The following is a 17,500-nucleotide window of genomic DNA, read 5'->3' on the forward strand; positions in this document are numbered from 1 at the left end:
TTGACGGTTCTGTAGTAAAGCCGTGTGGTGTTGGGTGTAAACTGTACTAACAGACCCTCAGGCTGGATTCTCTGCAGCTTTTCTGCCATGTTGCTCATGTTGATGTCTAAGCTGCAGCTCTCTGTACTGAGATTATAACCAGCTAAGCAACACGAGGGAATGAAGTGACGGTATAAACCACGGCAGCTAACACGAACTCAAGCTCATAATCATTTACTGCTGACTCTGTGACCTTCAGTAACACTGGAGGTATGTTGGGAAGGTTAGCCAGGCTCTCTCCTTTTGAAAGAAACTCTTCCAGCAGAAGGAGTGGAGAATGAAAGAGCTCTTCTCCGTTCAGGTGTGGAGCTTAGTGCAGTGTCAGAGCCAGAGGAACATCATGGAGAGCAGGGAGTTTCATTAAACAGAGCTTGTGCTGAGTGGAAATGTTGACTGCTGGTTATATGTTCAGGTGGTTTGTTACATTAGTTTGATTCAAATGATGGATAATGTTGAAATAGTAGCTCAGTCACTCACTCAGTCACTCACAGCTCTAAAATCTTTTCCTGACAACAATAAAATCAATCCACCTGCAGAAATGGAATGAAATGAAAGCCTTTATTGTCATTGTATATCTCTATACAATGAAATTAGGAACACTGCTTCTGACTGGTGTTATAAAAAAAACAAACATAGAACATCAGACAATGAATAGACTATGAAGTGAGTATACTATATAGTATAAAATTATTTAAGTATGTATGTATGTACAATATAGTATAAAAGTATATATACTATGAAATTAGATTAATTAATTAATAACACTTACCATATAATACACACACCCTAGTCACTATGTAGGCCACTTAAACATAAACACTGTGGGCGTGTCCCAAACCACACTGTACAATAATTAATGCACTACACAGAGGACTGAAGTTTCAGTTCCACATTTTACACATGTGCACTATAAAGGGTATAAATCAGCAGCTTCTGCGCCCTACACAGTGCACTAGGTAGCTATTTTTATTTTATTTTATTATTATTATTTTATTTTTATTACAGAGAGCAATAGGATATCTTTTGTACTGTATGTAGTACACTATATTTCCAATAGGGACTCATTAGGGCACATTTCGCACCCTACCTAGTGCAGATGTCCATAACAGAATCTAGTGAATCTAGTGAGTTATGATGTGCCTGATTTGAGACAAAGCCCTAATGTAGGTCTGGATATTTATAATACAATAATACATGAATATGCAGTAGTAGTTTTAATGAATTATTATTTTAAAAGATGGCGACACCCAGTGGTCAAATCAGAGTTTTTTTTTTATTTATAATTATTTATATTATTATTATTTTAAATCCTAAGCACATAGTGTAACAAAGTAGATCCTGTGTTTTTTATTCAGCTAACCAAAAACAAACAAACAAACAAACAAAAACAATCAGTCGTTGTGTTGTTGTGGTAGTTGTACGTCTTGCGTGACGTCATCACCAAGCGCCGGAAAACCCTCTGCTCAGCCTCACGGTCACGTGTGCAGTGACAACCTCAGTCCTGTGTGGTGCTGTGGAGTGTTAGAGTGAATAGTGAGGTTTAAAACTTTAGTTAAAGCGTGTTTATTTTTTAGAAGTTTATGCGGCGGATGTAGGGAGATAATCTGTCCGCCCGCGCGCGCCACTGTGTGTGTGTGTGTGTGTGTGTGTTTATTATGCACGTGGCCTTCCCCCGGTGCAGACAGATTGCATGTCGCCTGCTGAACTTTCCCCGTGTCTCCGCTGTTCTGACCTGGTGTAGATCTGACATGGCCACGGACGCGGGCAGGAACCGGAAACCGAAGCCGCCCAAGGACACGCTGCGGCACGTGCGCTCCAGAGAGAGCCGCAAGCACGCGGACCTGCACGGGCCGTCCACCGTGTACGTGCAGGCGGTGGGCGCGGGGGCGCGCGAGAACGGGGCGTCCCTGTACGTCTTCTCCGAGTACAACCGGTAAGCATCTTCATCATCATCTTCATCATCCTCATCTTCATTATCATCCTCATTATCATCCTCATCATCAGCATCTTCATCATCATCCTCATCCTCATCATCAGCATCTTCATCATCATCCTCATCTTCATCATCCTCATCTTCATCTTCATTATCGTCTTCATTATCTTCCTCATCCTCCTTCTCCTCCTCATCATCTTCATTATCATCATCCTCATTATCATCATCTTCATCTTCATTATCGTCTTCATTATCTTCCTCATCCTCCTTCTCCTCCTCATCATCCTCATTATCATCATCCTCATTATCATCATCATCATCTTCATCTTCATTATCGTCTTCATTATCTTCCTCCTTCTCCTCCTTATCATCTTCATTATCCTCATCATCCTCATTATCATCCTCTTCTTCATCATCCTCTGCCTTATCATCCTCATCATCCTCATTATTATCACCATTCTCATCATCTTCATCCTCATTATTCTCATCATCCTCATCTTCATCATCATCAACTGCACACACTCCCTACAGGCATGTGGACATGTGGTTGCGTAGGGTGTAGAACTCCAGGGAGCTGAAAATAAACTAGTGCTGAAGTAAACAGCACCGGCCACTTTATTAGGAATATAATAATAATAATAATAATAACAGCAACCCCACTTGGCATGATTCCACACGGCTGTGTGGTTCAAACGATGCGCGGTTGCTACTGAAGCCTGGATGAGTGCCAAGAAAACATTCCCCACAGCATTACACCACCACCACCAGCCTGAACTGATGACGAGGCAGGTTGCGTCCTGCGTCCACTGTAGACTCAGAGTCCTGTTGTTGGCTCGCAGGGCTGGAACCTGACGTGGTCTTCTGCTGTTGTCTGAAGGTTCGATGTGTTGTGATGCTTTTCTGCTCACCATGATTGTAAAAAGTGGCTATTTGAGTGATCGTAGTCTTCCTGTGAGCTCAGATCAGTCTGGACATTCTCCTCTAACCTCTGTCATCAACATCTGCACTCTGTGACGTCACGTGTAACAACCTTCCTCTGTGAGGAAAAACCTGAGATTTTTAAAACCCAATCAGTTCATCGTGGTTGTTTTATTCTGGATTGTTTTTTTTTTTACACACCATGTGGAGTCTGTTATGATATTTTATACTATACGTGCTGCACTTAGGGAAGGATATACACTATACCGAAGCCCTAGTGAACATGTAGTGCACTAAATAGGGTGCAAGAGGATTAAGAAAAGTCCCAGATTGTTTATTTGATGGCGAAGAGGTGAAATCTCAGGACTTTCTTGATGGCTGACCCTGAACTTTGACCTCAGTTTTGTGATAAATAAATAAATAAATAAATAAATAAACACCATCAGTAATGACGTTCAGTCAAATAACTTTAATGAACATTGTGTTTTTTTTAAATTTTTTTTATTTTTGTTTTAACCAGATATCTGTTTAACTGTGGAGAGGGAACACAGAGACTGATGCAGGAACACAAGTGAGTCAAGTGTGTGAATAATAATATTACATGCCTTGTCTGATCACACACACACACACACACAAATGTTTCTGTGTTTATGGTTCAGACTGAGAGCTGCTCGCCTGGACAACATCTTCCTGACTCGCATGAGCTGGGACACTGTAGGAGGACTTTCAGGTACACACACACACACACACACAAAAACACACACACACACAATCTCAGAAACACACTGATTCCTTAATCAGGAACGTTCTGTAATTTCCTAGCAGAATAGCTGCATATTGTTTGCATGTTGCTGCTTGAGTTTAACTTCATTTCTGTTTTGCAGGAATGATTCTCACGCTAAAGGACACTGGAGTCCCGGAGTGTGTGATGTCCGGACCTCCACAGCTGGTGTGTGCATGTTTCTGTCTCTCTCATGTCTCCTTTCGACGTCAACTGCTGTCAAAAAAAAAGACAGCGAGATAATCTCAGAAGGATCACACATCTTGTTTTAGTCATTGTCAGTCACTCGAGTCATTTGATTCTGTTCAGTTAAATGATTTGTTTGGATTCGTTCACTGATTTGTTTGCCCAAATGTGCAGCATGGTGTCTAAAACAGAAAACAAATGAGTGGAGTCAAGTAAGCTCAAATAATTGTTGTGTTATTTTATCATATGGTCGTATGTCCATTTTCACACTACAGTATGCACTGAAACACTGAACATCACTAGCGCAGACTGAGCGAGATTCAACTCACTGACTCACCTGATCTGCTGAACGAAAGAGGAGTGAATCATGATGAAAAGATTCATTTATTCGAACTCTGATTCAGTGAATTGAAGAGGAGTGACTCTGCGTCGAATAAACGATTCACCGATTCAAAATCTGATTCACTGTATTGAAGAGGAGTGACTGTCTCAAATGAACGATTCAGTGATTCAAACACTGATTCATTGAATTGAAGAGGAATGACTCTGCCTCGAATGAATGATTCACTGATTCAGACTCTAATTCATTGAATTGAAGAGGAGTGACTCTGCCTCGAATGAATGATTCACTGATTCAGACTCTAATTCATTGAATTGAAGAGGAATGACTCTGCCTCGAATGAATGATTCACTGATTCAGACTCTAATTCATTGAATTGAAGAGGAATGACTCTGCCTCGAATGAATGATTCACTGATTCAGACTCTAATTCATTGAATTGAAGAGGAATGACTCTGCCTCGAATGAATGATTCACTGATTCAGACTCTAATTCATTGAATTGAAGAGGAGTGACTCTGTCTCAAATGAATGATTCAGTGATTCAAACACTGATTCAGTGAATTGAAGAGGAGTGACTCTTGGTCATGATTGAAAGATTCACTGATTCAAACACAGATTCATTGAATTGAAGAGGAGTGACTCTGCCTCGAATGAATGATTCAGTGATTCAAACACTGATTCAGTGAATTGAAGAGGAGTGACTCTTGGTCATGATTGAAAGATTCACTGAACAACAGAGGATCGAATCTTGGTCATTAATTAAAGGATTCACTGATTCAAACACTGACTCATTGAAAGACAGGAGAGCGAGTCTTGGTCATGGCTAAAAGATTCACTGATTCCGTCACTGACTCACTGAATGACAGCTGAGTGAATTGAAACGCTAGCAGAAACTAGTGTTAGCATAGCAGCAGTGATCAGACAAACATTTCTTTATCTGTTTTGTTTTTCAGGAGAAATATCTGAATGCTATCCGAGTGTTCTCCGGGCCTCTGGACGACATCAGACTGTGTAAGAGCGTTCTGTCCATACTGTCTGATCTGAGACTGAGAGTAAACCCCTCTGATTAGACAGTTTAGAGATAATCTGTGTGTGTGTGTGTGTGTGTGTTTGTGTGTGTGTGTGTGTGTTTACTGAGTGCAGCTGTGAGACCGTACACCGAGCCCGAGTATAAAGACGACACCATGACCGTCAGCCAAGTGCCCTTATTCGGTTAGTGTTCACTCTGAGCACGGTAGTGTGCAAGTATGCATCAGTCATACATACTCACACATATACATACTCATCACTCGTACATATTCACACACATACATACTCATCACTCGTACATACTCATCATAATTATACATACTCATCGTCATAATGACGAACATATTCACTGTCATTCTCATCGTCACTCATACACACTCATCACACACATGTTTGTCATACTCATTATCATACTCAACATATTCACTGTTATATGGCTTATGCATACTCATTACTATACTCATCACTCTTACATACACATCATCATGCTCATAATCACACTCAACACACATATATACTCATGACCATACTACCATCTACCCAGCTCATATATACTCATCACACGTACTGTATATACTCATCATCGTACTCATCACACGTACTGTATATACTCATCATCGTACTCATCACACATACTGTATATACTCATCATCGTACTCATCACACGTACTGTATATACTCATCATCATACTGTATATACTCATTGTACTCATCACACGTACTGTATATACTCATCATCGTACTCATCACACGTACTGTATATACTCATCATCGTACTCATCACACGTACTGTATATACTCATCATTGTACTCATCACACGTACTGTATATACTCATCATCGTACTCATCACACGTACTGTATATACTCATCATCATACTGTATATACTCATCATCATACTCATCACACGTACTGTATATACTCATCATCATACTGTATATACTCATCATCGTACTCATCACACGTACTGTATATACTCATCATCGTACTCATCACACGTACTGTATATACTCATCATCATACTGTATATACTCATCATCATACTCATCACACGTACTGTATATACTCATCACACGTACTGTATATACTCATCATCGTACTCATCACACGTACTGTATATACTCATCATCATACTGTATATACTCATCATCATACTCATCACACGTACTGTATATACTCATCATCGTACTCATCACACGTACTGTATATACTCATCATTGTACTCATCACATGTACATGTCTTGATTTTTGTCTGTCTTTTTCTCCCTGTCTGTGTCTCTCTGTCTCTCTCTCTTTGTCTGATCGTGTGTGTGTGTGTCTGTGTGTAGCCGAGCGGAGTTCAGAGCGGATGAGGCGTGGCAGTGGTGGGAGTGGCAGTGGGCGTGGCCAGCGGAAGGAACTGTGGCAGAGAGACGAGTGTGAGGAGAGAGCGAGTGATGGCTCAGAAAGCCCTGGTACTGACACCGGCTGTGTTCTAATACTATTTATAACATGTTTATAACATGTTTATAACACTCCTTTACTTAATCGTGTGTATGGACATTTTTTTTTAAATGTGTGTGTGATGTGTTTTAATGTCAGAACGCAGAGAGAGGAGCACGCGGGACCCCTCGCTGGTGGTGGCTTACGTGTGTAAGGTAATAATCAGTCATGACATCACTTCCTGTCTTTACGTCGAGACTGAGTAAAGCTCTGATTACTCTCTGCTGTGTTCACTCGCAGCTGCACCCGAAAAAAGGCAACTTCCTGGTGCACAAAGCCAAAGAGCTGGGACTTCCTGTGTGAGTGTTTCTACATTTATTCTCTTTATCTTTTATCCTACAGAGTCTTTGCGTTGTGTGTTTATAGAACGCTGCTAGTGTAGGTGACTAACACGGTCCTGTGGTTCACTCACAGAGGAACGGCGGCCATCGGACCGCTCATATCCGCCTTAAAAGACGGGAAAAGCATCACCTACGAAGGCAAGGAGGTAAAATCCTGCAGTTACGTCATAATCATCGTAACTTTCGTAACAGAGATGTAACATGTTCTAAGATATAACAGATTAAAGTTCAATTTCAGGGTTAGTTTTCACTCTCGAGATTAGCTTTACCTTGCTATGTTAGACTTTTCTTGCTAGATCGGCTTTTGCTTTTTACATCAGTTCTCTACTTTTTAACATTTAATTCCTATTTAACTTTTTGCTCCAATGCATTTGGTTGTTGCAAACTATCTAGCTGATAGCGCACACACACACACACACACACACTATCTACATATATATTATTAGCAAACTTTAAAAGTCTCCCGTTATTAGCATGGCTGGTCTTTGCTGAGGTGTGCTGCATGAGTGATGAGATTTGGGATGAACCGTGTGTGTGTGTGTATGTGTGTGTGTGTGTGTTTCAGATCCAGCCAGATGAAGTGTGCACTCCAGCCGATCCGGGCCCTGTGTTCCTGGTGATCGACTGTCCCTCTGAAGAGTTTGTTCAGCCGCTATGCACCAATCAGATTCTCGGAAGGTGACGTCATCTTCACTTCCTCTTAACCATTAAAGTTAAAACCTTAAAAAACACTAAATGACAAAATGTAAACAAAACAACGAATGATGACGAAGCTCTAACGTCGATCCGTCTGGAAAACTTTGACGTGTAAATCCATGAGGTGTTCCTCAAGGTCCAGTATTTTCTCCCTTCTTCTTCAGTGTGTATATTTTCCCTGTTGATAAATTTACCGCTTAGTTTTAGCTTAACTTGTGTAATTTCACGCTAAGGTGACAGCAACAATGTCAGGATTTTTGTTTATTGCAGCTCCGCCCCCAAACATCACTAACAGCTTCAAAAAACAAACAAAGAAACAAACAGGAAGCAAATAGGAAGCACAATTACATTAAAGAGGATGCAACGAAATTTAATAGGAAGTGTACATAAAACAAAACAGGCCAGGTTTGACAGACTTCAAAGTTATTCAAGTCACCATAGCAACCATATCCACCCTTTTTCCCCCCACACCTGTATCCTGACAGATGTTAATTTGTTCCCATTGATAAATTCACTCGACGGATGTCATCATTTTCCAAATTTGGGAATTACTGGAATAGAAAAGACGGTACGGTAACAAAACTCCCCCGTGCTTAATGTTTGATTTTTGGTCTGTGTTTTAGGTGTGTACTACCATGTCGTGCACTGACTCTGTGTGTGTGTGTGTGTGTGTGTGTGTGTGTGTGTGTGTGTGTGTGTGTTAGGTATCAGACTGGGGGTTCGGAGGGCGCCGCCCTGGTGGTGCACATGACCCCGGAGTCGGTGCTGAAGACGCCGGAGTACCAGCGCTGGATGGAGAGGTACCGTCCCTTTAAGAGGACACACACACACACACACACACACACACACACACACACACACACACACACACACACTGTCTTACCCAGTCATAAACAGTTAAACTTTAACAGAGGCTTTGCACATTCGCGTTATGGTACTTTGTCGCTAATACTGATCTGCTACGAAAACTGAGAAAGGTGTGCACAGTTATTCTTTTTTATTTTAAATTTTTTTTATGTTTCATAACCAAGGCTACATAAACAAGACTTTTCGTACAAACTACCGAAACGGCCCACAGAGCCCCGCCCACCGCAAGCGCTTTGAAGCAGCGCAGCTAGTTTCTAGAACAATCTCACTTATGCTTGGTTAATAAATGTGGTATTAATGTAGGACATGACATCATGCATGTCTGTGTTTAAAAGCCTCATTATGTTCACGTTTTGGAACATCAGTGTCCTGCTACTGATTTGCACGAAATAAATCAACATATAAGAACAATTTTGGTGGTAAACTTTTTAAAATTTTTTTTAATTTTTTAAATTTTTTTTATTTTAACCAGTCGGTGGGTTAACCGTCACCAGGCACGGTCCTGCCCTGAGGATAATTTAATGACGAGCTTTAGTAGTCTCTGTGTTTTAGTCAAGATACTTTAAAAATACTTTCGCTCAGTTCAGGAATGTGTGTGTGTGTGTGTGTGTGTGTGTGTGTGTCAGGTTCTCCTCCAGTACGGAGCACCTGATCATGAACGAGCAGGTCTCCACCATCCACAACGTCCGCAGCCACAAGATCCAAACGCAGCTGAACCTGATCCACCCGGACATCTTCCCCGAGCTGCAGCGCTACACCTCCAAGGTGAATCAGAACTGTGTGTTATTTCAGAAGATAACGACGTAAAGTACCAGCAGGACGTTTAGATCGATACAGCAGCATCATCTCAGTGTCAGGAATATGGTTTTCTCAGCTGGTGGTTACTTCCAGCATCAACAAGATGACTTGTTTGTTTACCTGTTTGTTTACCTGTTTGTTTGTAGGAGTCTCAGGCTGCGCTGCATGTGCCCAACATCAGAGCGGAGTGTCTGCTCAAGTTCCAGCTCAGACCCAAAGCGGAGTGGCAGCGGTGAGAGTCTGTCTCGATCCTAACTGATCTACAGCTCAAATTCCAGCCTTCACATTGCACTGAACTAGAGTTAAATACCTTAACCCAGACTGCGCTAATCTAGAGTTTAAATGCCAGATTTCAGATTGCGCTAATTTAGAGGTAATAATCCAGGCTTCAGATTGCACTGATCTAGGGTTATGTGACGTCTAGAGATAATAATCCCGACTTCAGATTGAGCTAATCAAGTATTTCCTTTCCATGCTAATCTACACTTTAAATTCAGACCTTTAAATTGCACTTATCTAGAGTTTAAATGCCAGACCCCAGATTGCACTAATCTAGAGTAATCTAGACTTTAATTTCCAGTCATCCTTTACAGATCCAAACAGTATGTTTTGATCTGTTTAAATTCCATAATCCAGATTATAATAATTTAAAGAAATCTAGAGTTTAAATTATAGACAGCAGTTTACTCTAATCTAGAATAATCTGTAGTGTAAATTCCAGACTCTAGATTATGCTAATCTGGAGTTAAAAATCCCAGTCCTCCTATCCCGAGTTCATATTTCAGACCCCACACTGCACTAATCTAGAGTTCAAATCAGACTTGCATAGAGTTTAAATTCTTTATCCCACATTGCACTAAATTTAGAGTATAAATTCCAGACTCTGATTATTTTAATCCTGAGTTAAAAGTTTAATCCAAGATTCTAGCTATCATATTTCAGACCTAATCTAGAGTTTAAATTCTAGACCCCAGTGTTGCTCTCGTCTAGAAGACTGATTTTCAACCCTAGATTTTACTAATCTGGACTAGGTGAAGTTCTCTGCTTCACTTAAAGCTTCAGGTTTAAATCATCCCCCACTGAGCTGGGAATCAGGGTTCAGGATTACACTAATCCAGAGTTTACAATCTCTGCTCCGGATTCTACTGTATTAGAGGTAAAACTACACACTCCATCTTAATGTGAACTGCTTTAGATTACACTCGATTGTAGAGAACTCACACACACATACAGGCAAATTAATTGAAATGAAGATTATTTTGAATATTAATTCTATATTATACTTATCTAGCAGGGCTTCAAAAAAAAAAAATCCAGAATAAGCATTAAACTCGAGTCCCAAATCCAGGCAGAGAGGATTTACAGCAGAAAGACATTAGATTAGATACAGTTCTCTCTGTCCTAACACATTTGTCTCCAAATAGGAGATGGACTGGCTTCAGTGGCTTTAAGCTATTAGATTTCTGTCAGAACTGCTCAGACGTGTGTGTGTGTGTGTGTGTGTGTGTGTGTGTGTGTGTGTAGTGATGCCATCCCCACCTGTGACCGAGAGGAATTCATTAAGGAGGCGGCGGAGGTGCCAAATTTCCTGCAGGAAGTGGAGGAGTGTAAACACTTCCAGACCACGGACTCCGCCGTTCTGTCCGGTGAGGTCATCATCCATCCGTGCGGAGAGATGGAGAGACAGATAGCGCGCGAGAGAGAGAGTGAGAGAGAGAGTGAGAGAGAGAGTGAGAGAGAGAGTGAGAGAGAGAGTGAGAGAGAGAGTGAGAGAGAGAGTGAGAGAGAGAGTGAGAGAGAGAGATGGACAGGAAGACTGATGTTGGGTGGCGTTTAATTTTCTCAGCCGTGACCTCAGCTGACCCTCGTTCACTCGTTCGCGTCTCAGGCTCACTGTGTGGTGTTTCAGTGTGATTATACTCCGCTCTCTTTCATCCAGTCTCAGTCCAGAAACTCTGACAAACAACTACATCTTACTAATGTAGAGTTTAAATCCCAGATCTCACATTGTGCTAATCTAGAGTCTAAATCCCAGATTTAAGACTGGCCAAGCTAGAGTTTAAATCCAGAATTGATTGCTGTAAGCATGAACTAGTGTTTCAATTACAGAGTTTATAGATTTAAGACTGAGTTAATCTAGAGTTTAAATCTCAAACCTCACATTGTGCTAATCTAGAGTTTAAATCCCAGACTTCATTGTGCTAATCTAGAGTTTAAATTCCAGACCTCACATTGTGCTTATCTAGAGTTTAAATCCCAGATTTAAGACTGAGCTAGCTAGAGTTTAAATCCAGACTTTATAGATGTAAGCTTGAGCTAGTATTTCAGTTACAGAGTTTATAGATTTAAGACTGAGTTAATTTTGAGTTTAAATTCCAGACCTCACATTGCGCTAATCTAGACTTTGTGTGTGTGCGCGTGTGTGCGCGTGTGTGCGCGTGTGTGCGCGTGTGTGTGCGCGTGTGTGCGCGTGTGTGCGTGTGTGTGCGCGTGTGTGTGTGTAGGTAAGGTAGAGCGGTACCCTGAGGTGGTGTTTTTGGGCACAGGATCAGCTCTGCCCATGAAGATCAGGAACGTCAGCGGCACTCTGGTTAATATCAGGTAGGGAAATGTACTGTTACACATGCTAACATGAAGTGTGTGTGTTTACTTTCTAACTGTTAATACTGTGTGTGTGTGTGTGTGTGTGTGTGTGTGTTTCGTAGCTCCACCCAGTCTCTGCTGTTGGACTGTGGAGAAGGCACGTTTGGACAGTTGTGCCGTCAGTATGGGAACGGCGTGGATGAGATGCTGGCCAAGTTGTCCACAGTGTTCGTGTCTCATATTCACGCTGATCATCACACGGTGAGTGCTTTCTCTCTCTCTCTCTCTCTCTCTCTCTCTCTCACACACACACACACACACACACACGCACACACACACGCCCTCACTGGCTCGGCGTGTGGGATCTGCTCGGGATCTGCTCGGCGTGTGGGATCTACTCGGCTTGTGGGATCAGTGCAGCGTGTGGGATCTGCTCGGGATCAGCACAGCTTGTGGGATCTGCTCGGAATTTGCTGAGAGTGTGGGATCTGCTTGGGATCTGCTCGGAGTGTGGGATCTGCTCGGCATGCGGGATCTGCTCGGGATCTGCTCTGCGTGTGTGATCTGCTCTGTGTGTGGGATCTGCTCGGGATCTGCTCGGCTTGCGGGATCTGCCATTTGAGTTGGATCAGCGATGGGCTGAGAAGAACTCTGAACTGGACGGTGCTGGCATAATTCAAACTGCCTGGTCCTGTGTGCAGTAATATTAGTTAGCTAAAAGTATTATTCACTAATAAATCTAGCCAGTTTTGAACAGTGTTTGTATCGATACACTGCTGCTCTTCACGTCAGTGACTAGCATGATGCTAACAAAAAGTCATTGTCTTGCTTTTTGGGTTTAATGCTGATGAGCTAACGCTAGCCGGTGTTACTGCTTCTAGTTTTATTTTTCTCCTGATTGTTCTCAGCAGTATGAAGTAGTTTAGTGTGTAAATGTGTTTATGAGGTTAACTTGGACACTAATATATGTAACTTGTGCGTTTTTTTTATTTCATTAGGGATTAATTAACCTGCTGCTGCAGAGAGAGCGAGCTCTGGTAAGTGCACTTATTAGTCCAGAATAAATCTTTACCAGATCCCTCCATCTTTCAACACCTCCCTTATGACTCAGTATCACTACACACACTGCCACACACCTGAGCACCTGCTTGCTCTGTTTTAAAAACACAGTTTCCATTAGACACACTCTCAGTGATGTGTAAATGATCTTCTCTCTGTCTGTCTGCAGAGGATGATGGGTAAAGCCTTTACTCCTGTGTATCTGGTAGCTCCTGCTCAGATCATGACGTGGCTCAATCAGTACCACGATCACTGCCAGGAGATCCTCAGCCATGTCAAGTAAGGGCTCTGTCCTAAACCACACTGCATACACTACACCCAGTGTGTTGTTCTTACCTGCCTCTAACCACACCCAGTTCTTCAGTGATGTCACACAGACACCTTCAAAAGTTAGTAGGTGGGACTGTTGCCTAAAGCTGGAAGTGATCAGGATGCCACTGGCAAGTACATGAAGATTTGATTTTGGGTCAGACACCGGACATGTCTGGAATTATTGTCGGGTTCTAGAGGTAGTTGGTCAGGGCTCTGTAGAGTTCATGCAGTTGGTCAGGGTTCTAGAGGTAGTTGGTCAGGGTTCTATAGAGTTCATGCAGTTGCTCAGGGTTCTAGAGGTAGTTGGTCAGGGCTCTATAGAGTTCATGTAGTTGCTCAGGGTTCTAGAGGTAGTTGGTCAGGGCTCTATAGAGTTCATGTAGTTGGTCAGGGTTCTAGAGGTAGTTGGTCAGGGCTCTATAGAGTTCATGTAGTTGATCAGGGTTCTAGAGGTAGTTGGTCAGGGCTCTGTAGAGTTCATGCAGTTGGTCAGGGTTCTAGAGGTAGTTGGTCAGGGCTCTGTAGAGTTCATGTAGTTGGTCAGGGTTCTAGAGGTAGTTGGTCAGGGCTCTGTAGAGTTCATGTAGTTGGTCAGGGTTCTAGAGGTAGTTGGTCAGGGCTCTGTAGAGTTCATGTAGTTGGTCAGGGTTCTAGAGGTAGTTGGTCAGGGCTCTGTAGAGTTCATGTAGTTGGTCAGGGTTCTAGAGGTAGTTGGTCAGGGCTCTGTAGAGTTCATGTAGTTGATCAGGGTTCTAGAGGTAGTTGGTCAGGGCTCTGTAGAGTTCATGCAGTTGCTCAGGGTTCTAGAGGTAGTTGGTCAGGGCTCTGTAGAGTTCATGCAGTTGGTCAGGGTTCTAGAGGTAGTTGGTCAGGGCTCTGTAGAGTTCATGCAGTTGGTCAGGGTTCTAGAGGTAGTTGGTCAGGGCTCTGTAGAGTTCATGTAGTTGGTCAGGGTTCTAGAGGTAGTTGGTCAGGGCTCTGTAGAGTTCATGCAGTTGGTCAGGGTTCTAGAGGTAGTTGGTCAGGGCTCTGTAGAGTTCATGCAGTTGGTCAGGGTTCTAGAGGTAGTTGGTCAGGGCTCTGTAGAGTTCATGCAGTTGGTCAGGGTTCTAGAGGTAGTTGGTCAGGGCTCTGTAGAGTTCATGCAGTTGGTCAGGGTTCTAGAGGTAGTTGGTCAGGGCTCTATAGAGTTCATGCAGTTGGTCAGGGTTCTAGAGGTAGTTGGTCAGGGCTCTGTAGAGTTCATGCAGTTGCTCAGGGTTCTAGAGGTAAAGCAGTTGAAAACTGCTCTGGAGTTATTTGGTCAGGGCTTTAGAGTTAACACACTTGGTCAGGGCTCTAGAGTTAATACAGTGTGTGTGTGTGTGTGTGTGTGTGTGTTTGTTTATCAGCTTCATCCCTGCGAAGTATCTGTGTGAGGGAGCTGAAATGCCCAAGTTCAAGACCAAATCCTTCATTCAGGCTCTGCTTAAGAAGAACGACCTCGCTAAGGTAGAGATAAGACTCCATCACAGTAAAGTGTATTAATCATGTGCTGGTTTTAGATCTCTCTCTCTCTCTCTCTCTCTCTCTGTGTGTGTGTGTGTGTGTGTGTGTGTGTGTGTGTGTGTGTGACAGTTTCAGACGTGTTTGGTGCGGCACTGTAAGAACGCATACGCCTGCAGTTTGACCCATCAGTCTGGCTGGCAGCTTGTCTTCTCTGGAGACACCATGCCATGTAACACACTCACACAGATGGGTGAGAAACACACACACACACACACACACACACACATACTCTCTTTCTCTCTCTCTGGTTTAATCAATAGAGCTGGAATACACAGTGTTTAAGACTGTGGTGTGTTTGTGAGGTGTGTTTCTATCTCTTTCTCACACACACACACACACACACACACACACACACAAACACAGAGTTATTGATCAGCCCAAACTCCACTAACAACTCCAGAGAGACACACACACTCCATCACTCCCTCTGCATTACAGAGTACGCATGCGTTTTTGTGTGTGTGTGTGTGTGTGTGTGTGTGTTGCAGGAAAGAATGCGACATTGTTAATCCATGAGGCAACACTAGAGGACGGCATGGAAGAGGAGGCCATGGAGAAAAGACACAGGTACACACACACACACACACACACACTCATTTCACATACCACAATTGCATACACACATCATACAAACACATTCACACACATGATATGCAATTACACATTCATATGAACACTTAATACGCAAATGCATGCAAACACACACACCTCGCATGTGCATTCCCAACACACAGCGACATATACACACTCATCTCTAGGGGTGTAACGATATATTTAGGTGACGATTCAGTTCACAATACTGGCGTCACGATTTTGATTCAGCACGCTTCTCAGATTATTTGAAAAAAATCTGAATCAAGAAAAATTGACTGAAAAAACTCCTTTTTTATATTTCTGAATCATAAACAGTGCAAGACCATGTGCATTTTTGTCTGTACAAAACTCAATAAATCAAAAATTGCTAGAAACAGAGGTTTAATATTGTAAACAAAATGTACTACAGGGTCACCATTATCTTAAAAAAATATATAAGTATTTTTTATTTTTATAAATTCTCCCAAAAGTTTGATTGAAGAAACACACCGTCTTTGAAACTGTGTTTGAAAGCTACTGAAGAGCGCTTTTTAATCTTTATAACCTGGTCGTGTGACCGTATGACGTATAACGCGTGTTTGTCGTTGCGGTCCGGAGCTATCGGACTTCACAAGCGCCGATCTCGCAGGGTGTCCGAGAAAGAACGAGATCATGTGACCGGTCTATATTTTAACTCTAAGGGTTGTGCAGATTGGGACCCCTGGTGTTCAAACAGTGCAACTGCATTACATTATGGCATAAGTAACATTTGAGGATGTGAATCTCACGTGCACCTGATGCACATCGTCACATTTTTGCATCTCGGTGCATCCTGTCACGATGTATCGTTCCACCCGTACTCATCTCACGTGATGATTCTGCTCAGTTGCTCTGTGTGTGTGTGTGTGTGTGTGTGTGTGTGGTCCCCCTGCAGTACGACGTCTCAGGCCATCGGTATTGGGATGAGTATGAACGCTGAGTTTATCATGTTGAACCACTTCAGTCAGAGATACGCCAAGATCCCGCTCTTCAGCTCCGACTTTAACCAGCGAGTGGGCATCGCCTTCGACCACATGAGAGTGAGGAAACAAAAAAATCTCACCTCATACCCCTTCACTTCATACCCCCTTGCTTCACTCCTTCCTTCACCTCGTACCTCCATCACCGTATAACCCTTACCTCATAACCTCTCCACCTTTTACCCTCCTCATCTTGTTACCCTCTCACCTCATCCCTTCTTTCCTCACAGCCTTAACTCCTCACCTTTCACCTAATACCCCTTTACCTTGTTTCTCCCTCACCTCATTCCTCCATACCATGTTACCCTTTTACCTCATACCCCTCTTGCTTCATTACCCCTTATCCTATACCCCCTTGCCTCATCTCTCCTTACCTCGTACCCGTTTACCTCATAACCAACCTCACCTCATCTGTCCTTAACCCCTTCTTCGTCGTTCTTCTTTACTCCCTTGCCTCATCCCTCTTTAACGTATTACCCCATTACTTTGTTGCCTCTGTTGCTTCATTACCCCCTTATCTTGTACCCCCTCACCTCATAACCCTCCTCGCCTCATCCCTTTTTACCTCATTACCCCTCCTGATATATACCCCCGTGCTTCTTACCCACCTCACCACAATCCCTCCTTATCTCATAACTACCCTTGCCATGTCTCTCCTTAATTTATACACTCTTACCTCATTACCCCCTTACCTCATACTTCTTTACCAGGTTCCCCCTCACTTCATACCCCCTTGATTCTTGCCCTTTTTTCCTATAACCTCTTAATTTCCCTTGCCTCATTTCTTCTTATCTCATACCGCATTGCCTCATAAACCCCTTACCTCACTACCTCCTTGCCTCATCCTTTCTTACCTCATTACTCCTTCACCTCATATTCCTTTTCCTTCATACCCCCCTTTGCTTTATTAACCCCTTACCTCGTACCTCACTCGCCTCATACACCCCTTTATACCTTTCTTGCCTTGAATCTTCTTACCTCACATCACTTCCTAC

At 42.7% G+C, this 17,500-nt stretch overlaps 1 protein-coding gene across 1 annotated transcript in view; it reads left to right on the forward strand.

Annotated features, from left to right (window-relative positions):
- The first annotated feature begins 1,492 nt into the window (after positions 1-1,492).
- The window catches only part of elac2 (elaC ribonuclease Z 2), a 16,590-nt gene continuing 582 nt past the window's right edge, over positions 1,493-17,500 (forward strand). The window contains exons 1-23 of the mRNA XM_053231283.1: positions 1,493-1,972; positions 3,411-3,461; positions 3,550-3,620; positions 3,775-3,839; positions 5,152-5,209; positions 5,342-5,410; positions 6,556-6,681; positions 6,809-6,864; positions 6,950-7,008; positions 7,124-7,196; positions 7,616-7,728; positions 8,451-8,546; positions 9,240-9,378; positions 9,558-9,643; positions 10,936-11,057; positions 11,916-12,012; positions 12,117-12,255; positions 12,993-13,031; positions 13,223-13,332; positions 14,757-14,856; positions 14,983-15,103; positions 15,402-15,480; positions 16,421-16,565. Of these exons, the coding sequence (XP_053087258.1) occupies positions 1,695-1,972; positions 3,411-3,461; positions 3,550-3,620; positions 3,775-3,839; positions 5,152-5,209; positions 5,342-5,410; positions 6,556-6,681; positions 6,809-6,864; positions 6,950-7,008; positions 7,124-7,196; positions 7,616-7,728; positions 8,451-8,546; positions 9,240-9,378; positions 9,558-9,643; positions 10,936-11,057; positions 11,916-12,012; positions 12,117-12,255; positions 12,993-13,031; positions 13,223-13,332; positions 14,757-14,856; positions 14,983-15,103; positions 15,402-15,480; positions 16,421-16,565 (2,292 nt within the window). The 5' untranslated portion in view covers positions 1,493-1,694. The remainder of the gene's footprint in view (positions 1,973-3,410; positions 3,462-3,549; positions 3,621-3,774; positions 3,840-5,151; positions 5,210-5,341; positions 5,411-6,555; positions 6,682-6,808; positions 6,865-6,949; positions 7,009-7,123; positions 7,197-7,615; positions 7,729-8,450; positions 8,547-9,239; positions 9,379-9,557; positions 9,644-10,935; positions 11,058-11,915; positions 12,013-12,116; positions 12,256-12,992; positions 13,032-13,222; positions 13,333-14,756; positions 14,857-14,982; positions 15,104-15,401; positions 15,481-16,420; positions 16,566-17,500) is intronic.

The sequence above is a fragment of the Pangasianodon hypophthalmus genome, chromosome 29 (genome assembly GCF_027358585.1).
Source record: "Pangasianodon hypophthalmus isolate fPanHyp1 chromosome 29, fPanHyp1.pri, whole genome shotgun sequence".
Lineage (NCBI taxonomy): Eukaryota > Metazoa > Chordata > Actinopteri > Siluriformes > Pangasiidae > Pangasianodon > Pangasianodon hypophthalmus.